This window comes from Coffea arabica, chromosome 2c (assembly GCF_036785885.1).
Source record: "Coffea arabica cultivar ET-39 chromosome 2c, Coffea Arabica ET-39 HiFi, whole genome shotgun sequence".
Lineage (NCBI taxonomy): Eukaryota > Viridiplantae > Streptophyta > Magnoliopsida > Gentianales > Rubiaceae > Coffea > Coffea arabica.
Window position 1 is genome coordinate 75905746 of NC_092312.1, and position 24838 is coordinate 75930583.

The window sequence follows — 24838 nt, forward strand, 5'->3', positions numbered from 1 at the left end:
CGCTAAATATTACCTAAAGCATTTTATTGGCGGCGGGGTAGACGTTACGCTCTGGGGAGAGACCACAACCAAAGAACGTTTGATGGCGGAGCTCTGCGAAGTCTCTGCTTCGTACTTCCTGCTCCAGAGCATGGCGGCATCTACATATTTTTCAGAGGCCGTGATTTGATAAAATTGAAATATGAAATCTGAAGCCTGATGACGGAAGAAAACCATGATGACCTTGAGGACATCGTCGATTATTACATTGATACGGATGATGATGATGATGATGATGATGGAGCAGAGGCTGAACTACGAGTAAAGGAGACCTACGAATTAAAAGCGTCGGCCGGTATCCCGATTCTCAAAGACTCGTCCGTGGTTGGAACGCTGAATGTCTCTATTGTTGCATGGGACAAGTACTGCCCGCATCAGGTGAACCTCTGTGGGAGAGCGAGCAAGTCTTATTCGATTTGTAGAGATTCCAAGAAAGTTGGAAGTATGATTTTGCAGAAAGCCAAGCAGGAAAAGTGTGTAACATTCGTTGGCAAGGTTTAAGTGGCGAAATTTAGCTATGGAATTGAAGAATTCAGGATGCAGCAGCTGCGAGAAGCCGCCAAAAAGAAAAAGGATCCCTGGGGATGTGTTTTGCCTGTGCCTCCCACAAATGCTACAAAAACAATGCTACAATAATATTTTTTTTTTTTAAATATTCTTTCTACCCAAATACACTCGTACTTATTAGTTGAGATTTACTGTACATAGAAGAAAAACAATAATGTGTATTGGAGTACGAGCATATCCACTATTTATATTGAAGGGGCTGAATTGTTGATCCTCCCAATGTATATATGTGAAGGAAGGAACAGACCTTTTCTTTTTTTTTTCTTTCTTTTTTTTAATTTAGTAGCTAAAGGAGGGAGGGAAAGCCAAAAAAAAAAATAAAAGCTCAGCGGCCCTCTTCATCTTTTTAACCTAACCTAACCTAATTGGGAGGAAGTCCAAGAACGCTACAAGTCCAAGCCCTAACCATGCCGGTTTCCCATACGCTAGAAACTGGCCCATAACCAAATTGGCCCAGATAAAGAGCTTAAAACCAGCTTGATTCTTATAAGGTTACGATGGTCTTTTTATAAACGCCACTGGTTCGTTCGTTCCAAGAAATTTAGAAACCCTCTCTCTCTCTCTCGCGATCGATCTCCCTCTCCCCTTCTTCTTGCTTGGGTTTTGAGTTTCTGAGATGATTTATTTCCAGTAAAAGTTAATCAAAATAGTAAAGACGAATTCCTGACAGCCGAGCCAATCGATTGTAGAGAGAGAAACAAGCAATGTATAGAGAGAGAGAAAAGAGGAATTCATCCATGGAGCGGGAGGACCAAGAGGGGGATCAGATTCTGGAGATTAACTTGATCTCGGCCCAAGGTTTAAAGACGCCGTCCGGAAGTCGTCGCCGGATGCACACCTACGCGCTCGCTTGGGTTGACCCCACAGCCAAGCTCCGGACCCGAACCGACCGTGTCGGAGCCGAAAACCCTACTTGGAATGATAAGTTCCTGTTTCGGGTTTCTTCTCACTTCCTTGCCTGCGAAACCTCCGGCGTCACTGTCGAGATCTACGCCGTCGGCTATATCAGAGATTATCTCATCGGCACCGTGCGTTTTCTGCTGAGTAGTTGCCTCGGCAAATTCCCCTCTTCAGCCGACGCAATCGCAATTGGTACTCCGGCGTTCACTGCGGTCCAAATCCAGCGTCCTTCCGGTAGGTTTCACGGAGTCCTCAACATCGCCGCTTCGGTTTGCAGCAGCGCCTGTTCCGATTTTGAAATATTCAGCGGCGCGTTGGCAATTAGTTTCCGTGATCTCGTGGGTGCTGAGCTTGAGAAAGAAAAGGAGGTTGACCGCCGGCAACGGCGAAGGCTGAGCCGCATAGGGTCGAGTAGTAGCGTGCGGTCATCCGGCGGAGAATCTTGTGACTTTGACTTTTCCTCGTTGGACTTATCGTCGGACGGTGCTGAATCAACGACGTCGTCTTCATCGACTGCTTCTAATGCTTTGAAAGAATGGAATGGAGTGAGGACGGAGGTGGCCCAGAAACTCAAGGAAATGAAAAACAAGGGTGGTGGAGAAGGATTACTGTGTGGACTTATGCTCCAGAGGAGGGTTCGTTTTTGCCAGTCGGATCAAAATTTGCGTTTCTGGGAAGAGTCGTTGGAAAGTTAGGAAGCCTGATGATGCGGTGGATTTCTGGTGGGCTGTTGGTTTTGAATGTTGATGGCTACGATTTTGCAGAAGATCCCCTTTCTTTTTTTGGCAGATAAATCAACTTGAGCTTTTGCTAGTTCTTTTTCCACAAAAAAAAAAAAAAAAAAAAGAAGCTTTTGCCAGTTCTCACCTCCTGTTGGCGATTTGTTGGGGAAATTTTGATAGGTGGGTGGTCTGGAGTTTTCCTGGGAGCAGTATTAAGCGGGATAATGGCGAAATTAGGGAACTTTTTTGACTGGAACTAGAATTTTTTTCCTTGGCATAAAGAAAATTAGTAGCAATAGTAGTAGTAGTAGTAGTAGTAGCAGTGTTGTTTAGTTCATCTCGTTTGGACATTCGCATTAGAGTTCAGAAAGATACACCGCAGACGAATTTTCCATGGGAGGAGCTTAGATGTCAGACCTGCAATTTTCGATTCACCTGATATGCTATAGTATAATTGAGATGCCATGCTGATCTTGGCTTTATCTGTCTCTTTGTTCATTTTTCAGCTTTTTGGGAGGCCGTGGGGCGGGATTGAGATTAAAGTTCTTGGGCTTTTGTGCCTGTGTACGGGGATCTTTAATAGGTGTGACCTTAAAATTTGTCCAGGGATTTGTTATGGGCTTGATGCAGGATTACTTCTTACAAGGAGGGCTCTTGTTACTTCTTGCCCCATGGCCACAAGAAGAAGAAGCTCTCTTCTAATTGGATTGTGGTAGTTGCTAGCCGAACTCGTGCTGCAGCTTTGCGTGTGATATGATGCCCCAAGAGAAGAGAATGTAGCTGCAGCCTTAGAGTGGACATTAATTACTCTGAGAACATCATCACTTTTAACAATCCAATTTAGCCACAGTTAATTGACAGCATCTGCTGCTATGCCATAAGCTTTGTGTGGTTTTAGAAATGGCCGAATGGGCACATCCATTCAGAATACGCTGATCTAAGGAGCTCAATTACATTAGCAATTTTAGAAACTTAACCGCTAGTGAAAAGACAGTCATGCTCTTCCCTTTCTACGTACTTAGTAGTAATAAATTGTTTGCCAAAAGCCGCTTCAAAAATAGTCAGTAATAGAATAATAGACGTGCCAGCGCTGCAGCATTTCTTTCACGAGGATCGATCACAGTTTTCATTTTTTCAATGCCCTGGTCTAGTCAATTGACAAAGTCAAATTTTGTTGAAGAATTAAAACTGTACGGACTATGCCACAAGATTTCAACAATTACACAGTATCAGCCACACTAAAGTGATGTTTGGATCGCTAGTTATCTGAGGGTGCAGTGATTAAATTTGAAACAAGTGATTGACACGAGAAAGATTTGTTGATTAATAAGTGATTAAACTTGTTGATTATTCGGAGGGCTAAATTGATTAAAATAAATCATAACGAATGAACAAATATGATTTTAGCGAAAATGTTTAGGGAGCGAAATGGTGAAATTCCCCTCATGAGTATGTGAAAGACATATTCTTGTTTTTTTTTTATTCTGTCTATCTAATAATCTTTATCAAATCACCATGACCTAACGCTACGCCTGTGGCATGGGGATCTATTTGTTCCCCCTCTTCCCCCAACAAGCAGCCTTTATGTATGTATGCACTGTGGACTGGAGCCGAGTTCCATCCTGATCTAATGCTGTGGATTTACTACTCCTGCTACCACTAGTAGATCGTCTTTGACATTTGACATGACCTTTATCACCAAACTGAAAATCCGAAATTCCAAATGTGCTCGGGCGAAAGTAGATATGATGATGAGTCTTTGGCACATGTCCAGACCCTAGGGGTCAAAATTTCAGGACTTCAATGGAATTTAGACACGTCTGTGATAGAGTACCGTGTGATTTGGTGGACGGAGATGGAGCAAACGTTAAACACAATACAAAAGGAAACCAATCCCGACAACTCCCATCCATCAAGAATCAAAGAGCAGGGCCCGAATGAATTATACATCATCTAAGGCTTCTAGGAAGTAGCACAAACAATGCAGAGGGGTCATTTCTTGGTCTATTCAAGACTTTGAACCCTGCTGTTGCGATGTAAATCTGGATCAGATCAAATGCAAGTCTGCATCTGTTTGACTTGAACCCTGCTGTTGTGATTTGGATTTTATGTCTGATCGGATCAAATGCAAATCTGCATCTGTTTTATTTGCTGGTTACTGCTTCGATCCTCGGCTTGGCAGTTGGCAGTTGGCAGTTGGCACAGGCTCCACTTCCCATATCATCACCCAGGATTGGCTATACACTTATTTGCCTTTCCTGCCAAGTAAATACTCCTTCCACCTTAGTAGGAAGTTAGTAGTACTGCAGGTTACTGCTGCCGACTCTTTTAACTCATCAAAGGATGAAACTACTAATGAGTTGGTGGTGTCTTCTTCATGTCTTGGCATTAACCCGACACTTTTTAAGCACAAAGGTCTACAATTTTATTAACCCCTCAAACTTTTTATATTGGCTTTACATTTATCTGAATTGGCTACAGTTATCTTTTTTTTTTTTTGGCGACATAGGGATGTCCGGGTCAATCCTTACGGGGCCCGACTAATCCCCTGCGGTCCGGACCCGGCGCCCCAACTCAGCCTGAACACGTTAAGTGCGCCGAGGAATCCAGTGGAGCGGAGACTCGAATTTGTGACCCAAGATTCACTGGTGAGAGGTGCTGCCGCTGGATCATTCACACGGGAGCAAATTGGCTACAGTTATCTGCTCTGGTATTTTATGATGATACGATGTACTTTTCTTGTATCGTCAATTACCCTCGAATACCTTTAGAATCGAAAACATGTAAGCCTGGAAAGATGCAGGGCTGTTAGATAAAAAGAAAAAAAGCAAGATAAGGACTAAAGATGGCAAAGTTGCTTGTTATTCGTTCTAATGATAAAGGCGCCCTAGTGAAATCTGCTAACCGAAGAAGTCTGTGTTTGGATAGTAAATTATTTAAGACAATTTTGTAAAAAAATATTGTAACATTCTAAGAGTTTGGTGATGTACATTCATTTCTATAAGCCCGCTAGATTCCTGGAACATCTGCTTAAGGATCTCGGGCCTTTGTATTTGGACTTTTGCTCAATAATGTAAATTGATTGACAGTAGTATCATTTTGATACAAGTCGGTGAACTTTCGGTGTAATCATGATTTTTGTACCAACTCAATTCTAAATTTACTTTCACACACCAATATTGTACAGTATTAGTTTATAATGAATGTTATAGTACATGGATTATACAACTGGAAAGGCCATGAATCGAAGCTTATTTTCTTGCGGCGAATAGAAACGCAACCTCAAAACACAAACCAGTGAAGTCCACCTACGAGGTTTCGTTTCGTATCGTATGGCTAGAAATCGAGATCCATCATTCTTTAAAACTACTTCAACTAGAAGCAACTTGTCGAATCCAAGAAAATATAACTTTTGAGAAGGGGAAAAAGAAAAGTGAAGCAGCCAAAGACAAACCACATCAGGAACAAGTACAGAGAAGAGGCACAAATGCTTGTGGAGCATCATCTGAAGAAGAAAGAAACGAATTGATTCGAATGGGTACCAAAAAGCACAAATTGTGATGATACTCTAAGTTGGATGTGATGAATCTTTACATAGACCCCGCAAATCGCAACCACCGTCTGCTACCTTTTCTATCCTTTGGTATATATAATATTGCCATGACAATTGTTTTGTACAGCATTAGCCTACACTTTGTACACAACTACCCGTATTTTCGCTATAGTTCCCGTTTGGCAATTGAATTTTTTTGGTATTCGTTTAAAACATTACCGTAGAAGTTATAGAAAAATTTTTTTAAGAAATTTTTTGAGATTACCGTGGTTAAAGTTGTTAAAAAAACTTATAGTAAACAAACTTGGTCAAAAACTTGTTTGCCAAAATGGCCCATATTTAGGTTTGTATTTTCTCTGCATTTTAATTTGTGTTCGGATAAATAATAGATGCAATTATGTATCTTAGGGGAGGTTGAGAAGTGAATGCAATGGTTTCTTTCAATCAGTTGTTTAATTTCTCATTTGGGAAAAGACTCTCCCGTGGCAAGGTTTTGCACATATCTATCCAATAACAACTCATAATACCATCTGATATTTAATTGTGTAATCAAATTAAAAATGGCTTCTGTCTTCAGGCATTCAGCCATTGCATTGTCTGTCCGTCCGTCCGTCCGTCTCCCCATGATTGGCGTCGACACTAATTATAAACTAATCTCGTCATTTTCAACTAGGATGGAGATGGAGTGGATTAATTTACTACTATATACGACGCCATATTCAAGGTTTTTTTGTCTACAAAATCTTGACAGCTGCATGCAAAATATTTAAAAGACTACAGCGATAAGCAATTTTACTTGGACTTGGACAGGTATTAGTTAAAGAATAAGCAGACATGAGAGGTCCATTCTAATTGAAGTTTCAGATTTTTGTCTAAGAACAAATGGAGTATTTTTTTTTCAATCGCTCTGGCAATTAGTTGGACCTTCTGACAAGTCCTGACTGAAAATTTATCGGGGGACCTTGCTCTGAAAGCATTTTGGTCCTGTTAAGAAAAATAATTTGCTATATGTTGGATCATCAATGTTGGGTTCATACTCAATTAAACCGTTTTAAGAACATCATCAATGTCAGTTTGGGTAAGATTTTTTTTTTTTTTTCAAAATTTTTGAAAATTAGTACAACTAGGGGCAAAGAGGCTAATTAACCAACGACACAGAATTTTATATGCGCAATTTGTTTGATGGCACTGTCACTCGACGACTTAAGACCCCGTCTAGTTTCGTATGAAGTACCAGAATTGTTTCGCTTGGGCTCTGTCCGAAAACCCAGTTCAGCACTTAAATTTAATGGATTCAAATCATTTGATAATCAAAAATTGAACATCTGAATTAATTAAGCGGCACTGAACTTGTTTCCAAAATTTAGTGATAAGTTATTCACTTTGTCACTAAATGTAATATGCTCCCCAAATGTATTAGATTTAATACTTAACAATTCAATAACTTAATATATTCAAATTTCAGATTTTTAGACTTCAGTTTTATCAGACGCACCCATAGTCATTAAGGGAAAATAAGTAAATCATGGAACCCTTTTAAGTGATGGAGCGCATGGCAAAACATGGTTTAGGTTCAACATTTATGCTTAACAAAAGCTTAATCATGTATTATTGTTAAACCATCCCCAGAAAAACCATCTTGAAAGTCAAAACCCGAAATTGAGAGTTCATCTAAACCTAGCCAAGCTGTTGAACCAATCCAACCCTGGACCGGGGAACCAATAGTAAAGTGTATATATATATATATCAGCAAGCACTACTGTATCATCAAGAAAAGGCAAAATCGATCAAATATGAGTCCCTGTTGGAGTTGAGAATGTCAGTGTGAGTAGTAGACCTTCTGTTGTTATTAGTTAGTACACAGTACATACTATAACAAGACAGGGCGCGATGCAATATTTTGAAGTTGCTTGGGAGGGAACAACACTTGAATTTATAAACAAAATATTAAGAAGTGACACATGAGTCATGACTGGCTGGAAAGAGAGGGGTTTTAGTGTTGTGGCTGCTGCAGCTGCCTAGTGGCTTTTCCACTCACTACCAATCTCTTCCTTTTTGTGCATAAACAATTACACATTGATGCAAAAGTAAAGCTTGTAAGGTCAATGCCCCATGAATATGATCGTTCGACCTTGGCCGTCTCATGTGATGTGTTGACCCAACTGTTTAGCTGTTGTTGGGCACAAATTACTCTTGCAAATAAATTACGCTTCTTCTAATCTAATATCTTATAGACTATTACACAGGAAAATGGAAAATGACGAGATTTAAGAGGTGGCGAGAGAAAAGTGAGAATTGAAATTGAAATCTCCAATTTTTAAAATTTCAACCGTAACCACCACCGGACGAAAATCATAATTAATTCACCTAAAGTAAAATTGCAATTTGCTCTTCACATTTTCCACTAGCGACAAGCAAGAAAGTAGGAACCATTTACTTGCTTTTCTGGTGGTGCATGATTCAAATCGATTAAACATTATTGTCATGGCTTCTATGTACATTATATTGGTGATACGTGTGCTTGTCAAGACTCGCATTGGATGGCATATTCCAGCCAAAACCCGTATGTTCTAATCCTTCCTTCTTGTTTTGTTGCCAAGAGGGTTCTTTTTTTTCCCTTTCTTTCTTGTTTCTTTTTCCCCCTTTCATCCGACCTTCCAAGAAAGAGAAACAAGGAGACGCCGGGTAAACTGAACATAGGGGAGAAAGGGATACCGCAAACAACAAAAGAAGAAGAACTACTAACGGGGGAAAAAAGAAAAAGGAATAATGTTGCATTGCGTACACATTACTTTTGAACTTTGTGATTTTGAGCATCATGATTTGTGTCATTTTGTGCCTATCTAATGATGGTCGACATATCACTAGTCTTCAGTGGGAAGGAAATCGGCAGTGACTTATACACTACTTACTTCTCTGTATTAAATTTTATAAGCACTTGTATGCATCTCCTCCCCTTCTACTTTGCCCGAACACCAAATAGCGTATTTGTGATGTTACATGAGATTCTCTTCTAATTAATTTTTTCTACATTGATACGGTTTATATACTAATAGCTCTGTCATATGCTCAAAATTTTAAAGTTTGAGGTCAAATTTAAATTCTCCTATCAAAACAACATGATGGTATGGATGGCTAATTTAATGTTCTCTCATATTAGAACTTGCAAACCTGCATGCGTATCAATGCAGACCTTAAATCGAACAAGCCATACACACAGTGATTGTGGAATTGATGTGAAAATTTTCCACCAAATCGATATGCATACCCCGGTGTTTAAAATCCTTAAAATGAAGTAGGTGAGTCCACATTACTCACTTTATTACTCACTTTCTAACATGTATTCGAGCTCGCGAGTCTAACTAGCTTAAAATAATGTTTTGAGCTCGAGCTCGAGCTCGATTTTGACTCGACCAGCTCGAGCTCGACTCGAGGTCGATGGAGTTAAAGAATAGTTGATGTTTGAAATAAGTTTAATGGAATTGCAACTGCACCAGCTGCTTTTCCCTCTTTACTCTTAAGTTTAATTTTTGTACTGAAACCTACTCGTTATGACAATGTTTAATTTTTGCTTAATAATACCAAAAGTCTTACCATTCTCTCTTTTAGCAATTCCAATTCACACCTAACTTAGACAACCTTTTATTATATTTCCCACAAAAAGAAAGAAAGAAAGAAAGAAAAATCATCCCCCACAACATCTTAACTTTGAACTCCTACTGGTCAATTTCACAAAACTGAATCTTTTTTTTTTTTTTTGGGTATAACATCAACAATCTACTCTACTTCTATTATGCTACGGGGTGAATTTTTTTACGAAAAAAAGTACCATACTTCCCCTTAATAATGCATCAGGAGGCGGGATTTAAAACTCCGATCTGGTGCATGAAAAAGCTCTTAGAGGCTGCCATGCCATTAGATGAATACCCAATGGTTTCCAATCCCGAATCTTTCTGCAGTAGCTTTAGCTTGCAATTAGGCATTGAACTGCATAAAATTATATGTTTAAGCAGCAGCCAGCCAGATGATCAGAGAGGACCTTCTTTTAAGACGGCTGTGCTACTGACTATCGTACTTGTGCATCTATGGGACTCAGAGGGGGAAAACAACCGCACAATCCCCAGTACCAGTACTGTCGCTTTTATGTAAGCTAGTTGCAGCATCATCAAGCGCACAATTTCACCTGCACTTGGACATTTTCTATTGCTGTCCGACCCTAGAGGACTATAACTTAACATGCCCTAACCTTGAGGCCCTCCATTAATTGTTGCTTTCAATGAGACTGCTGCTACTGCTATTCTTTGCTCTGAAATTGCAGACAAGATGATGCATCAGCGAGTGTAATAAAGAGTTAATTTCTACATTAAATATAATCTAGCAAAGTCAATTCGCGTGAGGTAGACATAATTAAAAGATTTTACAGATACGTCGGTCCATTTTGGTGTAATACGTGTGCTTCGAAATAATTACTGTAATATTTGAAATAATTACTGTAATATTTTCTGTAACGTGATGTACGTGAAATAAAAAAATAATTAAAAAAATGTAAAATTAGGATTTATGATGAAAAATTCAATAAGCTTAATTGCGTGTATATCTTGCTTAAAATATGATCGAATATTTTAAAAACACACATTTTTCGTCCTTCTTTTCAGAGAGCTTGGATATGTGATTGAAGATTAATTGATTTTGCCTATTATTGTCTTATAAATATGTAGAAGGTTTCAAGACCTCATTGTACGTCACTTAATATAAAATGCAAAACGTGCTTTTCAGCTGTTATACGTATAATAATAATAATAATAATAAAAAAAGATTAAAATAAAAACCCACAAACACAACATATAGTATAGGTTAGGTAAAGCAGCCGTATTGGAGGAGGAAATGCCTTTTTAACCAACCAAAAAAAATAAAATAAAAAGACCCCCATTATTCCATTCTAAATTCCACAAACAAAAGCAGAAGTGAGTTGCTGAACTCGTATTTCTGTCCCGAAGCTTTTTCTCTCCTCCTCCTCTCTTAATTCTTCTTCTTCTTCTTCTTTTTTTTTGCTTCCGTAATTATTTATTTATTTTTGATGTGGTGATTTAACGCTTTTACTTATTGTCGGATGACTTGCTCTTGTATAACAATTGTGAAAAGCCAAAAATTTTTGTTGACTTTTTTATGTGCTAGCTTTGTGTCTTAAAAGCAAAAATTAGAAAAAGCCTGAGAATATGCGTTAAGACTCGAGAATCAAAAATTGAAATGAAAACATTTTAAAACGGCTTTCCTGTCATTAATTTGGATTTGAATTGAACAATGAAAGGAATACCTTGAAAATGTAGACATAGAAGATATAATAAATTCATTTTTGAGTTAGTGCAAATGAGTAAGCAAAGTCACTAAGAGGGCACAAACAAGAATCACTTTTGATATAGCCTTGTTTGGATTACTTGTTTCCGTTGGAAAATATTATCATTTTTCGTGATCACATCTCCCTGTTACCTTTTTCCCTCGCATATATCAAATCATTACAGTAATTTTTCCATGAAAAATGACAAAAAATGCAATCCAAACACAAAAGCTTGCATTTCCCCACACTTTAGGACAAAAAAATTATTCATACCACATAGGATAGATTTTATGTAGTAGAAGATGAAGCATGTTTCTAGATGGATCACAGAAAACTGCCACCCTCCCTCCTCCAAGCTCAGCCCAAAGCAACCTCTTTTTCCCTGCATTTATTTTAGACCAAGGAAAAGGAAAAAAGGAGAAAGGAAAAGAAACACCAATTGAAAGCTCTGTCTGATGAGCAAGACAGAGCATTATATGCTTTTTGATTGTGGCCAAAATCCCATGTTTTTTCCTTCACCACGATAAAAATCTCTCAATTAAAAACCTCTTCCTTTTATTTTATCTTTGTGGGAGAAGAATGGCAGTACCAAGTACCAACTAGTAGTGGTATATTAGTTAGTAGTAGCAGTATTCTAACAAAGCCCTGTTCATATTAAAAAAGCGCCCTTCTCCTCCCCTTCATTCTTCTCTTGCCTGTCGTTTCTTCCTGGCATCGAGAGAACGTCAAGCTAAAGAAACCCCCCCAATCCCAAAAGCTAAAAAACATAAAAGAAAAAAGAAAAAAAAAAGGGGGTGGAAGGAAACCACCCCTCCAAGTTCCAATTCATCCATCCCCCACCTGTCACTCTCTTCTTCCTCTTCTTTTTCTTAGTTCTTAGCCTCTCCGTCTTTGTAACATGCGCCTTATTTATTAGTAGTAGTAGTTTTAAGTCACCTAATAATCCCATACCCAAAAGCCAATTTTTCCCCCCTTCCCATCAAGCAACAATAACCCTGTTTCAACAATCCATTTTTATAAATTATGTCCGTTTCCTTGGACATTTTCTCTGCTAAATCTTGCGGATTCTGAGCAATCTGGGAAAGGCCCTTTTGTTCACTGTTTCAGTGAAGAAGGGGTTTTTGTAATAAAGGTATGATGTTTTTCTATTTGAGATATGAATTTTGACGTTGAAGATCTACTTTCTGTTTGTGTTGCTATTGATTTCTGTCAGCCGTCGGGCGTGTTTGATGTTTGATTGATGGCTATATCTGGTCTTTTTTGTGTTTTTTTAATGGGTTTTTACCTAACATTTGAGTTTTATAAATCTCTCCTCTGATGGTTCATTTAAGGCTTGATGTGCCAATGTTTGCAATTGGTTATTGTCCAAGTAAAAACCAAAAAAAAAAAGAAGGAAAAGAATGGTTTTTGTTCTTCATTTTTCCTACTCTCGATTTACTCCAATACCTTGATGCATACATTTCCCTTGGTTAGAAATGCCATATTTTTATGCATTTTCTGTAAAAGCCTTTTGTGGTAAGAGCTAGCTTATTTGCATTTTGCTTTGAATGGCAGTCCAATGTTCTTTGTATACAGAATGAAGGTCTCGAATGCATAAAAGGGTATGTTGATGCTTATTTGGCTAGTCTCGTATATATATATATTTTTTTAGTTTCCGCTTCTCCTCCTGGTCATTGATTTCTTTTTTTTGAATTCTGAAGCTTTAATTTTTTTAATTCAATTCTACTTTGAGATTTACAGGTACTATCTTTCGAATGGTATGAATTGCTGAAGGTTATTCTTTAACAGAATTGTCAAGGGCTTTATTTCTTCTTGGTAACTGATCTCACAAGTCATGTATTCATCGTTGTTCAAAGATATAGTTTTGAACATTCCTTTTGGAAACATAAATGGGACAGCAGAATGTACACAACTTCAATAATATTGAAAATCAAGCACCCCAGTAGCATGATAAGATTAGAATGGTTATGTTACGTGCAGATGTATAAAAATTCTTGCTTTTCCCCCATTTCTTTCATGTTCAATTTCTGCTGGTAATATTGTCTGATTATATGCATTTTTTAGTTTGTTTTTTTTTTCCTCGGTTACTATAATTTATATTTAGATTAATCAGCTTTCTTCTGATGTTTCCTAAAGATTCTGTTTGATGAGATGGATAGGAAATTTTGTACCTCTAGTCTGATATGATTTATCTGTTTTAAATCCAGGTTTGGGCAACTCTTCATGGAAGGGGAAACATCATGGGTCAGTCACGGCCTCAACAACGTCCACCGAGGATTCGAGTTTGATGCATTTTTTGAGGTCGCTGATGAAGGCAATAGGGAAGCAGCTTCTGTTTCTCTGGACCTGATACTCCCCGATGATCTGTTAGAACGAATATTGTCCTACCTACCAATTGCTAGCATTTTCAGGGCAGGGTCCGTTTGTAGAAGGTGGCACGAGATTGTAAGTTCAAGAAGGTTTATATGGAACTTGTCACACGTCCTGACACAAAAGCCTTGGTATTTCATGTTTACAAGCTCTGATGAACCTGTTGGGTATGCTTTTGATCCTATTCTTCGCAAGTGGTATGGCATTGAACTCCCATACATTGAGACATCCAATTGGTTTATTGCTTCATCATGTGGCTTGGTTTGCTTCATGGACAACGACAGTAGAAGTCAGTTATATGTTTGCAACCCTATTATGAAGGAATGCAAGAAGCTTTTAGAGCCCCCAGGGCTGAAATTCTCTGATTATAGTGCACTGGCTATTTCTGTAAACCGGGTTTCTCACAATTACAGTGTTTCGATTGTCAAATCCAAACAAGTGCCGGGAAACTTCTTCCAGTGGGATCTCTCAGTCCACATCTATGATTCAGAGACAATGATGTGGGCTACCCCATTGACAGAGGTTTTGACTGGTTGGAGAGGTGGTGATGAGAGTATAATATGTGATGGGATTCTGTACTTCTTGATATACTCTACTGGGGGTGGTGCTTCTGAAAGTCGTCATGGCTTAGTCACCTATAACCTCTGTAGCCGATCGTCTCATGGTTTGTTAATGAGGAGTTTCATCCCAGCTCCATGTTCTCTTACGTGTGGACGCCTCATGAACATTAAGGAAAAGTTGATAATGGTGGGTGGAATCGGGAAACAAGATCGATCTGATATTATTAAAGGGATTGGAATTTGGGCTCTCGAGGGAAAGGGTTGGCATGAAATTGCGCGTATGCCACACAAGTTCTTTCAAGGTTTTGGTGAGTTTGATGATGTTTTTGCCAGCAGTGGTACGGATGACCTCATATATATCCAGAGTTATGGAGCCCCTGCTCTTCTTGTCTTTGATGTGAACCAGAAACAATGGAGATGGGCACAGAAATGCCCTGTGACAAAAAGGTTTCCGCTCCAGCTCTTTACTGGTTTTTGTTTTGAACCAAGGCTTGAAATTGTGCCCTGATTTTGTTATCCTGATAGGAATTGCCTAGCTTCAAGGGCAATCTTTTGTTCATGTGCCATTTATATTGGTTTTCCCTACTTTTTTTGTTTCAATCTTTGGGCATTTCTCTAAATTCTGCAGATCTCTGTATGCAGAAAGGTTTATAGATGCACGAGCGAGAGAGGCTGTTCACTGAAATGGAATTGTCCTTATTCTTTATCCTGCTAGTTAGTACAGTCATAATACTTCTGTTTTCACTGAGTTATGCCTCAATCATCACTGCCTTTTGCATCTGGTCACTGGAACAGAACATGTTTTACATCTTTGATCCTGTTAGGGATTATTGGTTAAAAGACTACTTAAGCATGAAAATTGGTCTCTGCAAGTTGCACCACTCTTTGTATGCAGCGCTCTATATTTATTAGCTTTAGGATGAGTAGCCTTCTGCTTAAAGATTTCCTTTCTCTGGCTTAATAGCTTTGATAGTACCTCACTTTTTGTGGTTTCCAAAAAAATTGTTGGGAGTCAGTCGTTGGATTGAAGTACAGTGGTTTTCGACACAACCATATGTGGTCGTGTACATCATGTATGTGTATCCCTTTAGGAACTGTAAATTTGTTACTGATCCAAGTCGAAGGTCCCAGGTTTAACTACTGGTTGTGTAATGTATCTTTAGTCTGAGATCACTCAACTCCAGATGAATGAGTCTGACCGATTCCGCAATTGGGCTAGATGTCTCTTTCAATTTTCTTCAGGGTAAGGCGTGGGATGATATATTTCCTGTTCGCTTTCTTGATTTAGCAACCCTTGCTGTCATTGAATACCAAAATGTGGATTACGGTTGCTGTTCTCTTTCCCTAGACAGGGATATGCTTTTGTAAATTAGGACCTGGAGTCAAAAGTTAGAGGATGGGGTTCGATGCCCGGGGGGGGGGGGGGGGGGGGGGGGGGGAAGACATGCTAATGCTAATGCTAATGCTAATCCCTTTTCTTTGAAAAGCATGTGTCCCTTTTCTTTGAAGAGTGGCTTGGTTTGGACCGCAGCTATAATTAAACTGAGATTGTTTTATATGCCAGCACACATTCCACATAGAGAATTGAATGGACTGAGTTGTTGCCGTAGCTTTACGCCAAGATTGCATTAGTTCCCATTGGATGGTCAGGTTCATGGGCTGTACGTCTTTAATGCCTACACTGGCTTTGTTAATTGCAGTAATGCAGACTCAGTAGCCTGAGTTCCCCACTTTAATGTCTTATTTGCTACACCAGATGAACACGGATTTAATTACACTACTCTCTTTTTTTCTTTTTTTTTTTGGCAGTTCCGGGATTACCTTATTAGACCCAAATGATAATAATAAGAGTAATAAAATAATGAAAATGAGACAAGACAGAAAGAGAGGGCATTGTAGATAAAAACCATTAGTTTCACTTTGAAACTGCTTCATGAATAGAATAGATTCCTGTCACATGTTGTTTGCTGCTGAGGATGATGTGTAAATGATAATGTGCTAAAAAGTGGTCAAAAAAGCTAAGGATGTGTAGTTAGAACAAAACGGTACTTTGTTATTAATTTGCACCACCCTCTATTTAGCGGATAAAGTTGTGGTTCTGTCCCAGTAAACTTCAGCAGCCGGCTTTGAGAATATGATTCTCTATTTGTTTCTACCCACTTTTCGCAAATTATTGGGAAATGACTTGTGTAGCAATGTAGTAAGTACTTCATACATCTTCCATCATCACTTTAATGAAAATGCCAAGGCAAAACAACCTCAATTTTAGATTGATGCAGATTTCGTTAATGAAACTATCCTGTGTTTTATCAGTATAAAAGAAAAAAAAAATGACATGCCAAAAATGACATTGAGTTGCGCAGTTTTACTGGACTTTGCTTTACTGTTTCCCACAAATTGTAGATTAATGCTCCCAACAGGGAGTTCGGCTGGTAATCACATGCAGTAATATCCCATAAATCACTGGTTCGAATCCCGCTATGGTATTGTACTTGCAAGCTCGGAGGTAGATTAATGTAGCTAAACTGGGATACCATCTTTTGTTGGAAAAGGAAAAACTAATTGAAGAATGATTTTAAGTATATGGTTGCAGCAACACTACTGGGGAAGGACGAAATATAAGTAAGAAGTTTCGGGGTTTAAGTCATTCTACTTACATTTTAAAAAAAAATTGTAACAACGTTAAGATACCAAGAGAAATGGGCCATCGTTGGGTCCAATGTTTACAGTGAAAAAAGGCCATACCATTATGCGCAACGGTTTGTATTACGACAATTTGTTTCCTTTGAGAGTCCAAGCGTAGGAGGGCCTATGGGCCTCGAGCCCTCAGCTACAACAGGTAGTCACTGTTGCAAACCCAAAGATCTCTACGCTGTTGCATTTGCAAGCCTCCCTATCCAAAATTCTCCACCTTAAACGCAAAAAATTCAAAAGCAAAAGGTTGGCGGAGATGTTTTTCCCCCCTAGGGACGCTCCGGATAGGAAAGGGAAAGGTTTGAGTATCGTATTATAGACCTTACAACTGCTCGACTAATAATCTTTTTTTTTTTTTTATCATCCTTGATTAATATTCTTAAGAGCTCAATTGGAACTCAGACGTGGTCGGAGTTAAGGTTGCAAACATGTCGAACTCAATCGAATCGCTCACGAGTTTGGTTCGTCAAAATTAATTAAGTTTGAACAACTCGAGTGGCTTAAAGAGTTCGAAACTTGAGTATAATATGTGAAGCTCGAACTTCACATATACATACACATATAATTTGTTTATTTATTAGTATGCAATATCTATATTGTCCGTTATTTAAAATTATATAGAATACAAATTTATATTTATTAAACTCGATTAAGCTCAGCCGATCTCGATTTACACGAGTTCGAGTAAGACAAAATAAAATCGAACTCGAGCTTGACTTTTAAGAGTTGGATAAGTTCGAGGCCAAGTTTTTTAACATACTACTCGAGCTCCATTTGACTGGATTTCACCCCTAGTTAGAGCTTTATTTTTTTAACGTACAATGTACTGAAAAGTAGTAGGTGTAGTGTACATCGAATGAAATTTTGTGACTGTGATTGTCTTGACAAATATGCCCAGGTGACCACCAACACTTTCTTTCTTTTTTGATAGTAAATAAACTTGAAATGAAAGGCAAAGTTAAAAAGGGGGAAAAAAAAAAGAGTGTAATTTGTTGTGTGGATTTAGTTATAATTCTCTCTCTCCTCTCATATCACCCTTAGCCCTTACTTCCTCAAACCAAATGAAATACAAGTGTTGCCAGCTAAATCACCATTGATAAGCAACATGTGAGAAACAAGAATCAATTTGTAAGTTGCCTGATGCATTCGTGACATGTCTTGATACAGAAGTAAGGTGATTACCCTCTCTTCTTAAACTACTTTTTACTACCAATTAAAACATTCACCCCCTTAAATTGGGTGAAGAAGATTTGAAGGGTTTCTGGCCAAATGTATCTTGAGGAGCAACAATGATGCTGACCACACTGCATCTACCGCAGTAGGCTGTGGACCACAAGCTATTCTTTTTGAGCTTTTAGTTCCTTACATGCAAGTTTTGGCTTTAACTTAAAAGCAGTTCACCATCCAACGAGTCAAAACTGGCTAAAGAGAACAAGAAGAGTGCAAAAAGGTTTTGAAGAGAGACAGAAAGATTCATAAGTTTCAACTTACATCGAGGAACAGCAGGCACTCAGTAGCCCACCAGTCCAACGGGTCCCCGTTTCCTCCTTTGATTCCCAGCCCCTCCTTTCTACAATAATAATGAATACCCCATCAAGCTATCATGATCATAAAGAGGACATAGATTAGTTATTTAGTTGCTAAAATGCATGCATTGTGTCACTGCAACACTCAAAATGTTGTACCAAAAAAACTCCTCATCAAGTGTCATTTAGGGCATACGTATGGTCCATTATCATTTATATCATTTGTCACGGGAAGGACGGCAGACGGGTTAATTTTTTGGCACGAGAGAAGGGAGTTATCATTAATCACAGTACGTGCGCATGTGTTTTCATGCATATAGATCGTACGGCCCAATTGCACCACGAAGCAAGATTTCCTAAAAAAAAAATAGAAAATTATTAGAATTAATCTTTTTCTGCACTGACAGACAGTGTATACGCTAGCTGTCAGCATTGGATGAATGAGAACTATACAAAATTTGAATTTGGAATTCAACTTTTACACACATGTCATTAAGCCAACGGTGATAGTATATAGACCGTGAGTGTATATAAGATTTACTCAAACTATTAACCTCTTCTATTGATAGACTGTAGTATAGGTGCTGATTATCATTAGTTATTTTTGTTTTGTCAAGAAGGTATCATGTGTTAATTAATTTTTAGTAACGCGACGTTACTAGAGCAGCTTTGCATTTTAATTAAAATTGATTAGAGCGTAGAGATATCCAACACTCTTTTTTTTTTTAATAAAAGAAAGAAGGGAGACTTCAAGATTTTAGGTGTTCACTTCTTCAGAAATCAGAATAGAAGCTAAAGGGCCACTCGTTCTTAACCTGGTCACGGAATCTATATATATGTAATTATTAGTTCTTAAAAGAAGAATGGTGGCGTGATTTTCCCTAACCATTTGAGAGTGTACGATCGATGTTGTCACACTCTTCCATAAACCGCATGATTAAAAAAGTTTAATCTCTTTGAAGATTTTCATTCTTCCCCAAATATACTGCAGCTTCCGTCAAAATCCTCCCCGACTCACCTTTATTAGTAGCTACCGGTACATGCTAGCCGACTCTTTTGAGGACTAGAGAAAGTACTGCTGATATCTGAAACCAGCACAATGGCAATATAGGTGTTTTGGATCTACAGGTTAGACATGTCAAAAACGATCTACTTCAGGCTAGAAAGCATAAATAATTAAAGCAATGAGAATCAAACTCTTACATTATTAAAGAGGGAAAAAAAATGAAGAGGATATTAAGTAGGAATGGAATCTCAACCGGCATTATTATTATTATTGAAATATAATTAATTGTGACAGAGTATACACGAACGAACAAATTATCTAGATGTGTTAGCGCATATAGTATAAGAAAGATTAGTACATACAGTTTTTTTAAAAAACGCATTAAAGCCTCGTATGAATTCTCATTTTTCTTAAAAAAAATATTTACGTTTTTCGTAAACATATTTTTTAATTATCTTTTTACATCACATACACTAAATTTTTATAATATATTTTTCTAAAAAAACTTGAAAAAATGGCAATTCAAAAGGGCTCTAAATTATTAACGTTAAACATGCACAACACTTGCTAAATATTTCTAATGTTGGCATTCGATATTTATTGATAAAATCCGACGTACCCTCTCATCCGTGAATTGCATTCGTTATAAAATTGTGTGGAACCACAACACCCTGGTCCAGTAAACTAGTAGTATACCTGAACTGATGCGCATGAATGACAGCTGCCACCAATGCAACTACCAACACACTCTGCTAAAAGAGATATGGAGAGAGAGAGCATGGAGAGTAGTAGTAGTATACTAGTACAAAGCTTGTACACCATAAAAAGTAACGAGGTTAATGAATGAGTGAGTGAGTGAGTGGTACACTAGTACTACTCTCTATTACTCCGAAAAAGAAGAGGAGAAAGGGTGGTGTTTGCTGAAAAGAAAGGCAAGAAACAGCATATGGGTTCCAGACAGAGCATTGAATGAGTTTGAAATTTCAGCTTGAATCGAGGGTAAGAAAGACAGAGATGTGTGAGTGAGACAAAGCACCGAAATTTTGAAAATTCGACAGAAAGAGAGAGACACAGGGGCATGGAGAAAGAAGAAAAAGGTAGAGAGAGGGATGTGAAAAAGGAAGAATTTTTAGGATTAAAGTTGAAACGCGGGATGTTGGTGGGGAAAAGAGGGGGTAATACTACTCCTTCGCCTACATGGAGATACGATGGTTTGACTCAATCTCAGGCTGCTGAGGGTTCTAGACTTCAAGATTTCAGCTTTCCCTCCAATTTCCCTGCCAACATTTCTGCCAGACAGCTTGGTGCCAACTTGTGGGAAGTCCAGCCTCATATGGAAGTGGTCGAGATGAGTAAAGGTGCTGCTAGGCCTCTTCTACGTCACAAAAACAAGGTTAAGGACAAGGGCTTTGAGCTTCCCAAGACCCACTTTGATCAGCCTCCTCACAGCCCCCAACATCAGGTAAAACTGCTCCCACTCCCCCCCAACCAAAATCAAACCCCGTCCTTTTCTTCCATCTTTTCCTGTTTATTTCAGTTATGATGGCCTTGGATTTTCTTAGATTTTATGGGTCCATGCTATTTTTGCCAGGGCTTTTTTAGTTTTACCAGATTATCCTTTTTCTTAAAGCCTACTACTACTACTAGTTAGGATTTGCTTTGAGAAAAAATTGATCTTTACTCATATGCGGTACTTTACTTGAAACTTTGGTGTTCACAGAAGAATATCATTTAAGGTAGTGTTTAATTAGGCCACTTAACCAGTGATCTCTCTTTCAAGTGTCTCTTAAAAGATCCAAATGTTTCGACAAGAGCAGGGTTCATGGTCAGGTTAAGTAGAGGAAATGGCGTTAGAAAATTTTGCTTTATGAGGAACTAGGTTTTACTTTTAAATGCATCTATATCTGCACATTATTGTTTAGGATTGACCATTCCGTGATTATGCTGATCTTGAGAATTATTTAAGAGTTTAATGCTTTAGTTCTGGTCCTCGGATCTGCATTTTGGCAGCCACCAACTGAAAGTGAGCTAAAGAAACGTTTTACGAAGGCATTGATGCAACACGATCACTCAGCTGAAAGAAATGGGCGTGCTTTACCACCAGAGACTCCTGGAAGTAGTAGCTCTAAGGAGGTATTTTTTTTTACTTCTTGCACGTTTTTACATATTTTTTTTATCTTGTAATTGCTCTGAAGACAAAACCTCTGGAAAAAGACATATAATTAAGAGGAATCGTTCCCTTAATATGATCAGGGAAAGGAAGGGTTTTATACATCCAACTAAGATCTGTAGTGGATAGAAGTAGAGTGACAACATAGGCCTGTAAGAAAGGATTACAACCCTCTCAAATAGGATTCTGTCATCGGAATCAACCAACTGATGTAATCCACATTTACAACTGAGAATCAAATATGTTGACAGTATTACTGAGACCCTTGTACACTATTTAAAGTCTCAGTTCATTCAACTTGTGTTTCTTCTTGTTGCAACTTTTTCTTGAATCAAGCTATGAATCTCTCTTTCTCTCTCTCTCTCTCTCTCTCTCTCACACACACACACATTTGCTGCTGATCTTGTGATAGTTACTGAAAATTCAACCACTTGGTTATTTTCCTGGACCACCTCTCATGCGGCGTCTCAGGAAGTATATAGTCTGAGGATATGAAGGAAAATTTAGTAGCTGTCTATAGCATATTCAAGAGAAAAAGATTGTGTTAAATATGGACGTGATGTCTTTTTTAGATTCATTGAGTATGATCTTCTTCACCTGATTACGGTAACACCAAGCTGTTCAATGTTTCTTGTTTACTTCCGCCAGATGACTCCTTATAGACCGGATATCACGCCAACTGGTGCTCTGCACCTTAAAGGTCGACTCAGAGAATCAAGCTACAACCTCAAGACATCCACAGAGTTACTTAAAGTACTCAATAGGATTTGGAGCCTTGAAGAACAGCACAGTTCAAATATTTCATTGCTAAGAGCAATGAAGAAGGAACTTGATCATGCACGTGCAAAAATTAAAGAATTATTACAGGAGAAGAAAAGACACCGTAGGGAAATGGAAGATATGATGAGACAGCTGACTGAAGATAAATTGATAAGGAAACATAAGGAGGAAGATGATGTTGAAGATACTTTCCAGTCTATGAGAAATGAAATTGAAGATGAAAGAAAATTGAGAAAGCATTCAGAAAGCCTTCATCGTAAGTCAACTCGAGAATTAGCAGATGTCAAGTCCTCCTTCTCAAATGCTGTGAAAGAACTTGAAAGAGAAAGGAAAGCACGGATACTGCTGGAAGACTTGTGTGATGAGTTTGCCAAGGGAATAAGAGATTACGAACAAGAGATCCGACTCATAAAGAAAAGATCTGAAAAGGATTGGACCTTACAGGAGCATGCTGATCGATTGATTCTTCACATTTCTGAGGCTTGGCTTGATGAACGAATGCAGATGAAGCTGGTGGAAACTCGCTGTGGTCTTGCAGATAAGAGAACAATTGTGGATAAGCTAAGCATAGAAATTGAAACCTTCCTTCAAACTAAAAAATCTGTTTCTTCTACAAATGATGATATGTTGTCATCAAAGATACCTGCTGGAAGTCACTTACGTAGGTATTCTTTAGAGTCCTTTCACTTGAATGAGCCTGGAAGTGCTCCTCTGAATGCGGATGAAGAAGATTATGTTGATAGTGGTTTATATTGTTCTCAATTGAAAAGAGGTTCAAGTAAGAAAGAGAGCAATTGCTCCTCCAAGAAACAAAGTGAAAATGCTCCAGCTGGTCATCTTTCAAGGATTGTCAAATCAAATCATATCAAGAAAAAGCTTCTTTCACAGGAACATATGGATGATTCTGATCATTTACACCCTGAACTACAGTCTAAAGAACAAAGTTTAGGTGATTTGTCATGCAACAAGAATGGGACCCAACCTGTGAACAAGGAACCAGCACCAAGAAGGATGGGGAACCCTGTTGAAATGAATGCAGCAAGTGAACCTTGCTTGTCCTGCAATGCTAAACAACACCAGGAGAATAATCATGCAGAAAATTCTTTTGATCCATCATTATTTACTGGTCCCGCCAGCCCAGTGGAAAAGTGGACGTCCAAAGTACAAGCTGTAGATCTTGAAGCACCTGAATCTTCTTCACAGCATCAAGGTATTAAAGAAAATACTTTGAAGGCAAAGCTTCTTGAAGCAAGGCTCGAAAGTCGCCAGTCCCGCTCCAGAGCTTCCAAAGTGCTTTAGTTCATGAAAATTCGAAAGGTACAAATTGAACTTAGACCCTAAAACGTCTCATCATCAATATTGAGTTCATCCTTCTTTTAGATGCAGATATTAGACACAGCTCGTACATTGGTTACTTTGTAACTTTAGGTTTGCGGTGATGTAAATGGGAAATGTACGTCTTTTAGCAGATATGTGAGAAACCTTGTCCTCTAATTATAAAGTGATATGTGGATCTTAGACAGACCACTTTGGATATAGTTCTTTCTGATATGTATGTGCAACTTGTATCCTTAGAAACGAGCATAAAATTTTTACTTCAAGGAACCTTCTAACTTCTATTGGTTATTGCTCTTGTGAAGATAGATTCCTGTTCCTATATTTAGGAGAGCAGTAAGGAATAATTGTGGATTTTATAATTCCATTGAAGTTACTAAATATTTTCCTTGTAGACAGCTATTTCAGTGCTTCTATAATCATTTTATCCAGTATTTGACTAGCAACTTCTTTTAATTGGTGATCCAACTATAACTGTCCGCAAACTCTCTTGTGCATTTTTGAGTTCTTGGATTTAATTTGTGCTTTTCGACTTTGTTCTTATAATCTGTATAAAACTTGTTGGCTTCAAGAGAAAAGGGGGTGCCTGTTTGGAGGGCATCGTCCTCTTACGTGTTGTGTTGCAAGGGGTTTGTGTTGAGGCATATTGACCTCGAGTCTCATGAAGCATCGGAGTTGTTCACCATGTTTCGGTATCTACCCAAACATCCCTGAAGCTATCATACATTCTTCTTCGTGTTTTGCTTAAAACGTCCCTTCTAGATCCTGAAACTATTGATACATTTTGTCTTCATGTTTTGCTTGTTCTTCTGCTTAAAATGTCCCTTAATTCACATCTGGAGATCAAATTTCCTGCTTTTAAAGAATGGATTTACTCGTTAATTTGTAGTCTTATTTTATAATACTGGAGCAGCATTTAGTTCTCTTCTCGTGATACTTCTGCTCGATGATATAGCACAATTTCTTGGGGATAGCCAGCCAATTAGGTGGCTTGCGTTGGTTGACCGATTAAGCACAATCAGGCAAAAAAAAAAAAAATCTCTAATATAGGTGGATTAGGATAGGAGTAGTAGTTGTTTTCGAATCCCTCGTGAAAATTGGGCCGAAATTTGTTGGAGAAAAGCATTAGCTGATCAAACGTACCCGTGTGATATGCAATTTCCTATCCTTACGAATCACACAATTTCTGGGTGTATAATTTGCAGTATGTGAAACACACGCTACTACATCGAAAGTGGTTTGGTCGGTTTCTTACACGAAAGAAAGAGCAAGCTTTTGTTC

The 24838-nt window shown here is 38.3% G+C and overlaps 2 protein-coding genes across 2 annotated transcripts; both read left to right on the forward strand.

The window, feature by feature from the left end:
* The first annotated feature begins 12109 nt into the window (after positions 1–12109).
* Positions 12110–14752, forward strand: LOC113728153 (F-box/kelch-repeat protein At3g61590-like). The gene is made up of 2 exons (XM_027252682.2): positions 12110–12248; positions 13324–14752. Exon 2 carries the CDS (start codon positions 13340–13342, stop codon positions 14552–14554), a length of 1215 nt encoding a protein of 404 aa, XP_027108483.1. The 5' UTR covers positions 12110–12248; positions 13324–13339; the 3' UTR covers positions 14555–14752.
* A 5376-nt stretch (positions 14753–20128) lies between these two features.
* On the forward strand, positions 20129–23756 carry LOC113728154 (uncharacterized protein At5g41620-like). Its single transcript, XM_027252683.2, has 3 exons — positions 20129–20734; positions 21283–21405; positions 22091–23756. Exons 1-3 carry the CDS (start codon positions 20351–20353, stop codon positions 23519–23521), a joined length of 1938 nt encoding a protein of 645 aa, XP_027108484.1. The 5' UTR covers positions 20129–20350; the 3' UTR covers positions 23522–23756.
* Positions 23757–24838: the final 1082 nt, after the last annotated feature.

Bases quoted from the DNA above. Each gene is read 5' to 3' on its own strand.
- LOC113728153 (XM_027252682.2), top strand. From the start codon at position 13,340: ATGGAAGGGGAAACATCATGGGTCAGTCACGGCCTCAACAACGTCCAC.
- LOC113728154 (XM_027252683.2), top strand. From the start codon at position 20,351: ATGGAGAAAGAAGAAAAAGGTAGAGAGAGGGATGTGAAAAAGGAAGAA. The intron at 20,735-21,282 runs GTAAAACTGCTC...GCATTTTGGCAG, and splicing joins CTCACAGCCCCCAACATCAG to CCACCAACTGAAAGTGAGCT. The intron at 21,406-22,090 runs GTATTTTTTTTT...TACTTCCGCCAG, and splicing joins GAAGTAGTAGCTCTAAGGAG to ATGACTCCTTATAGACCGGA.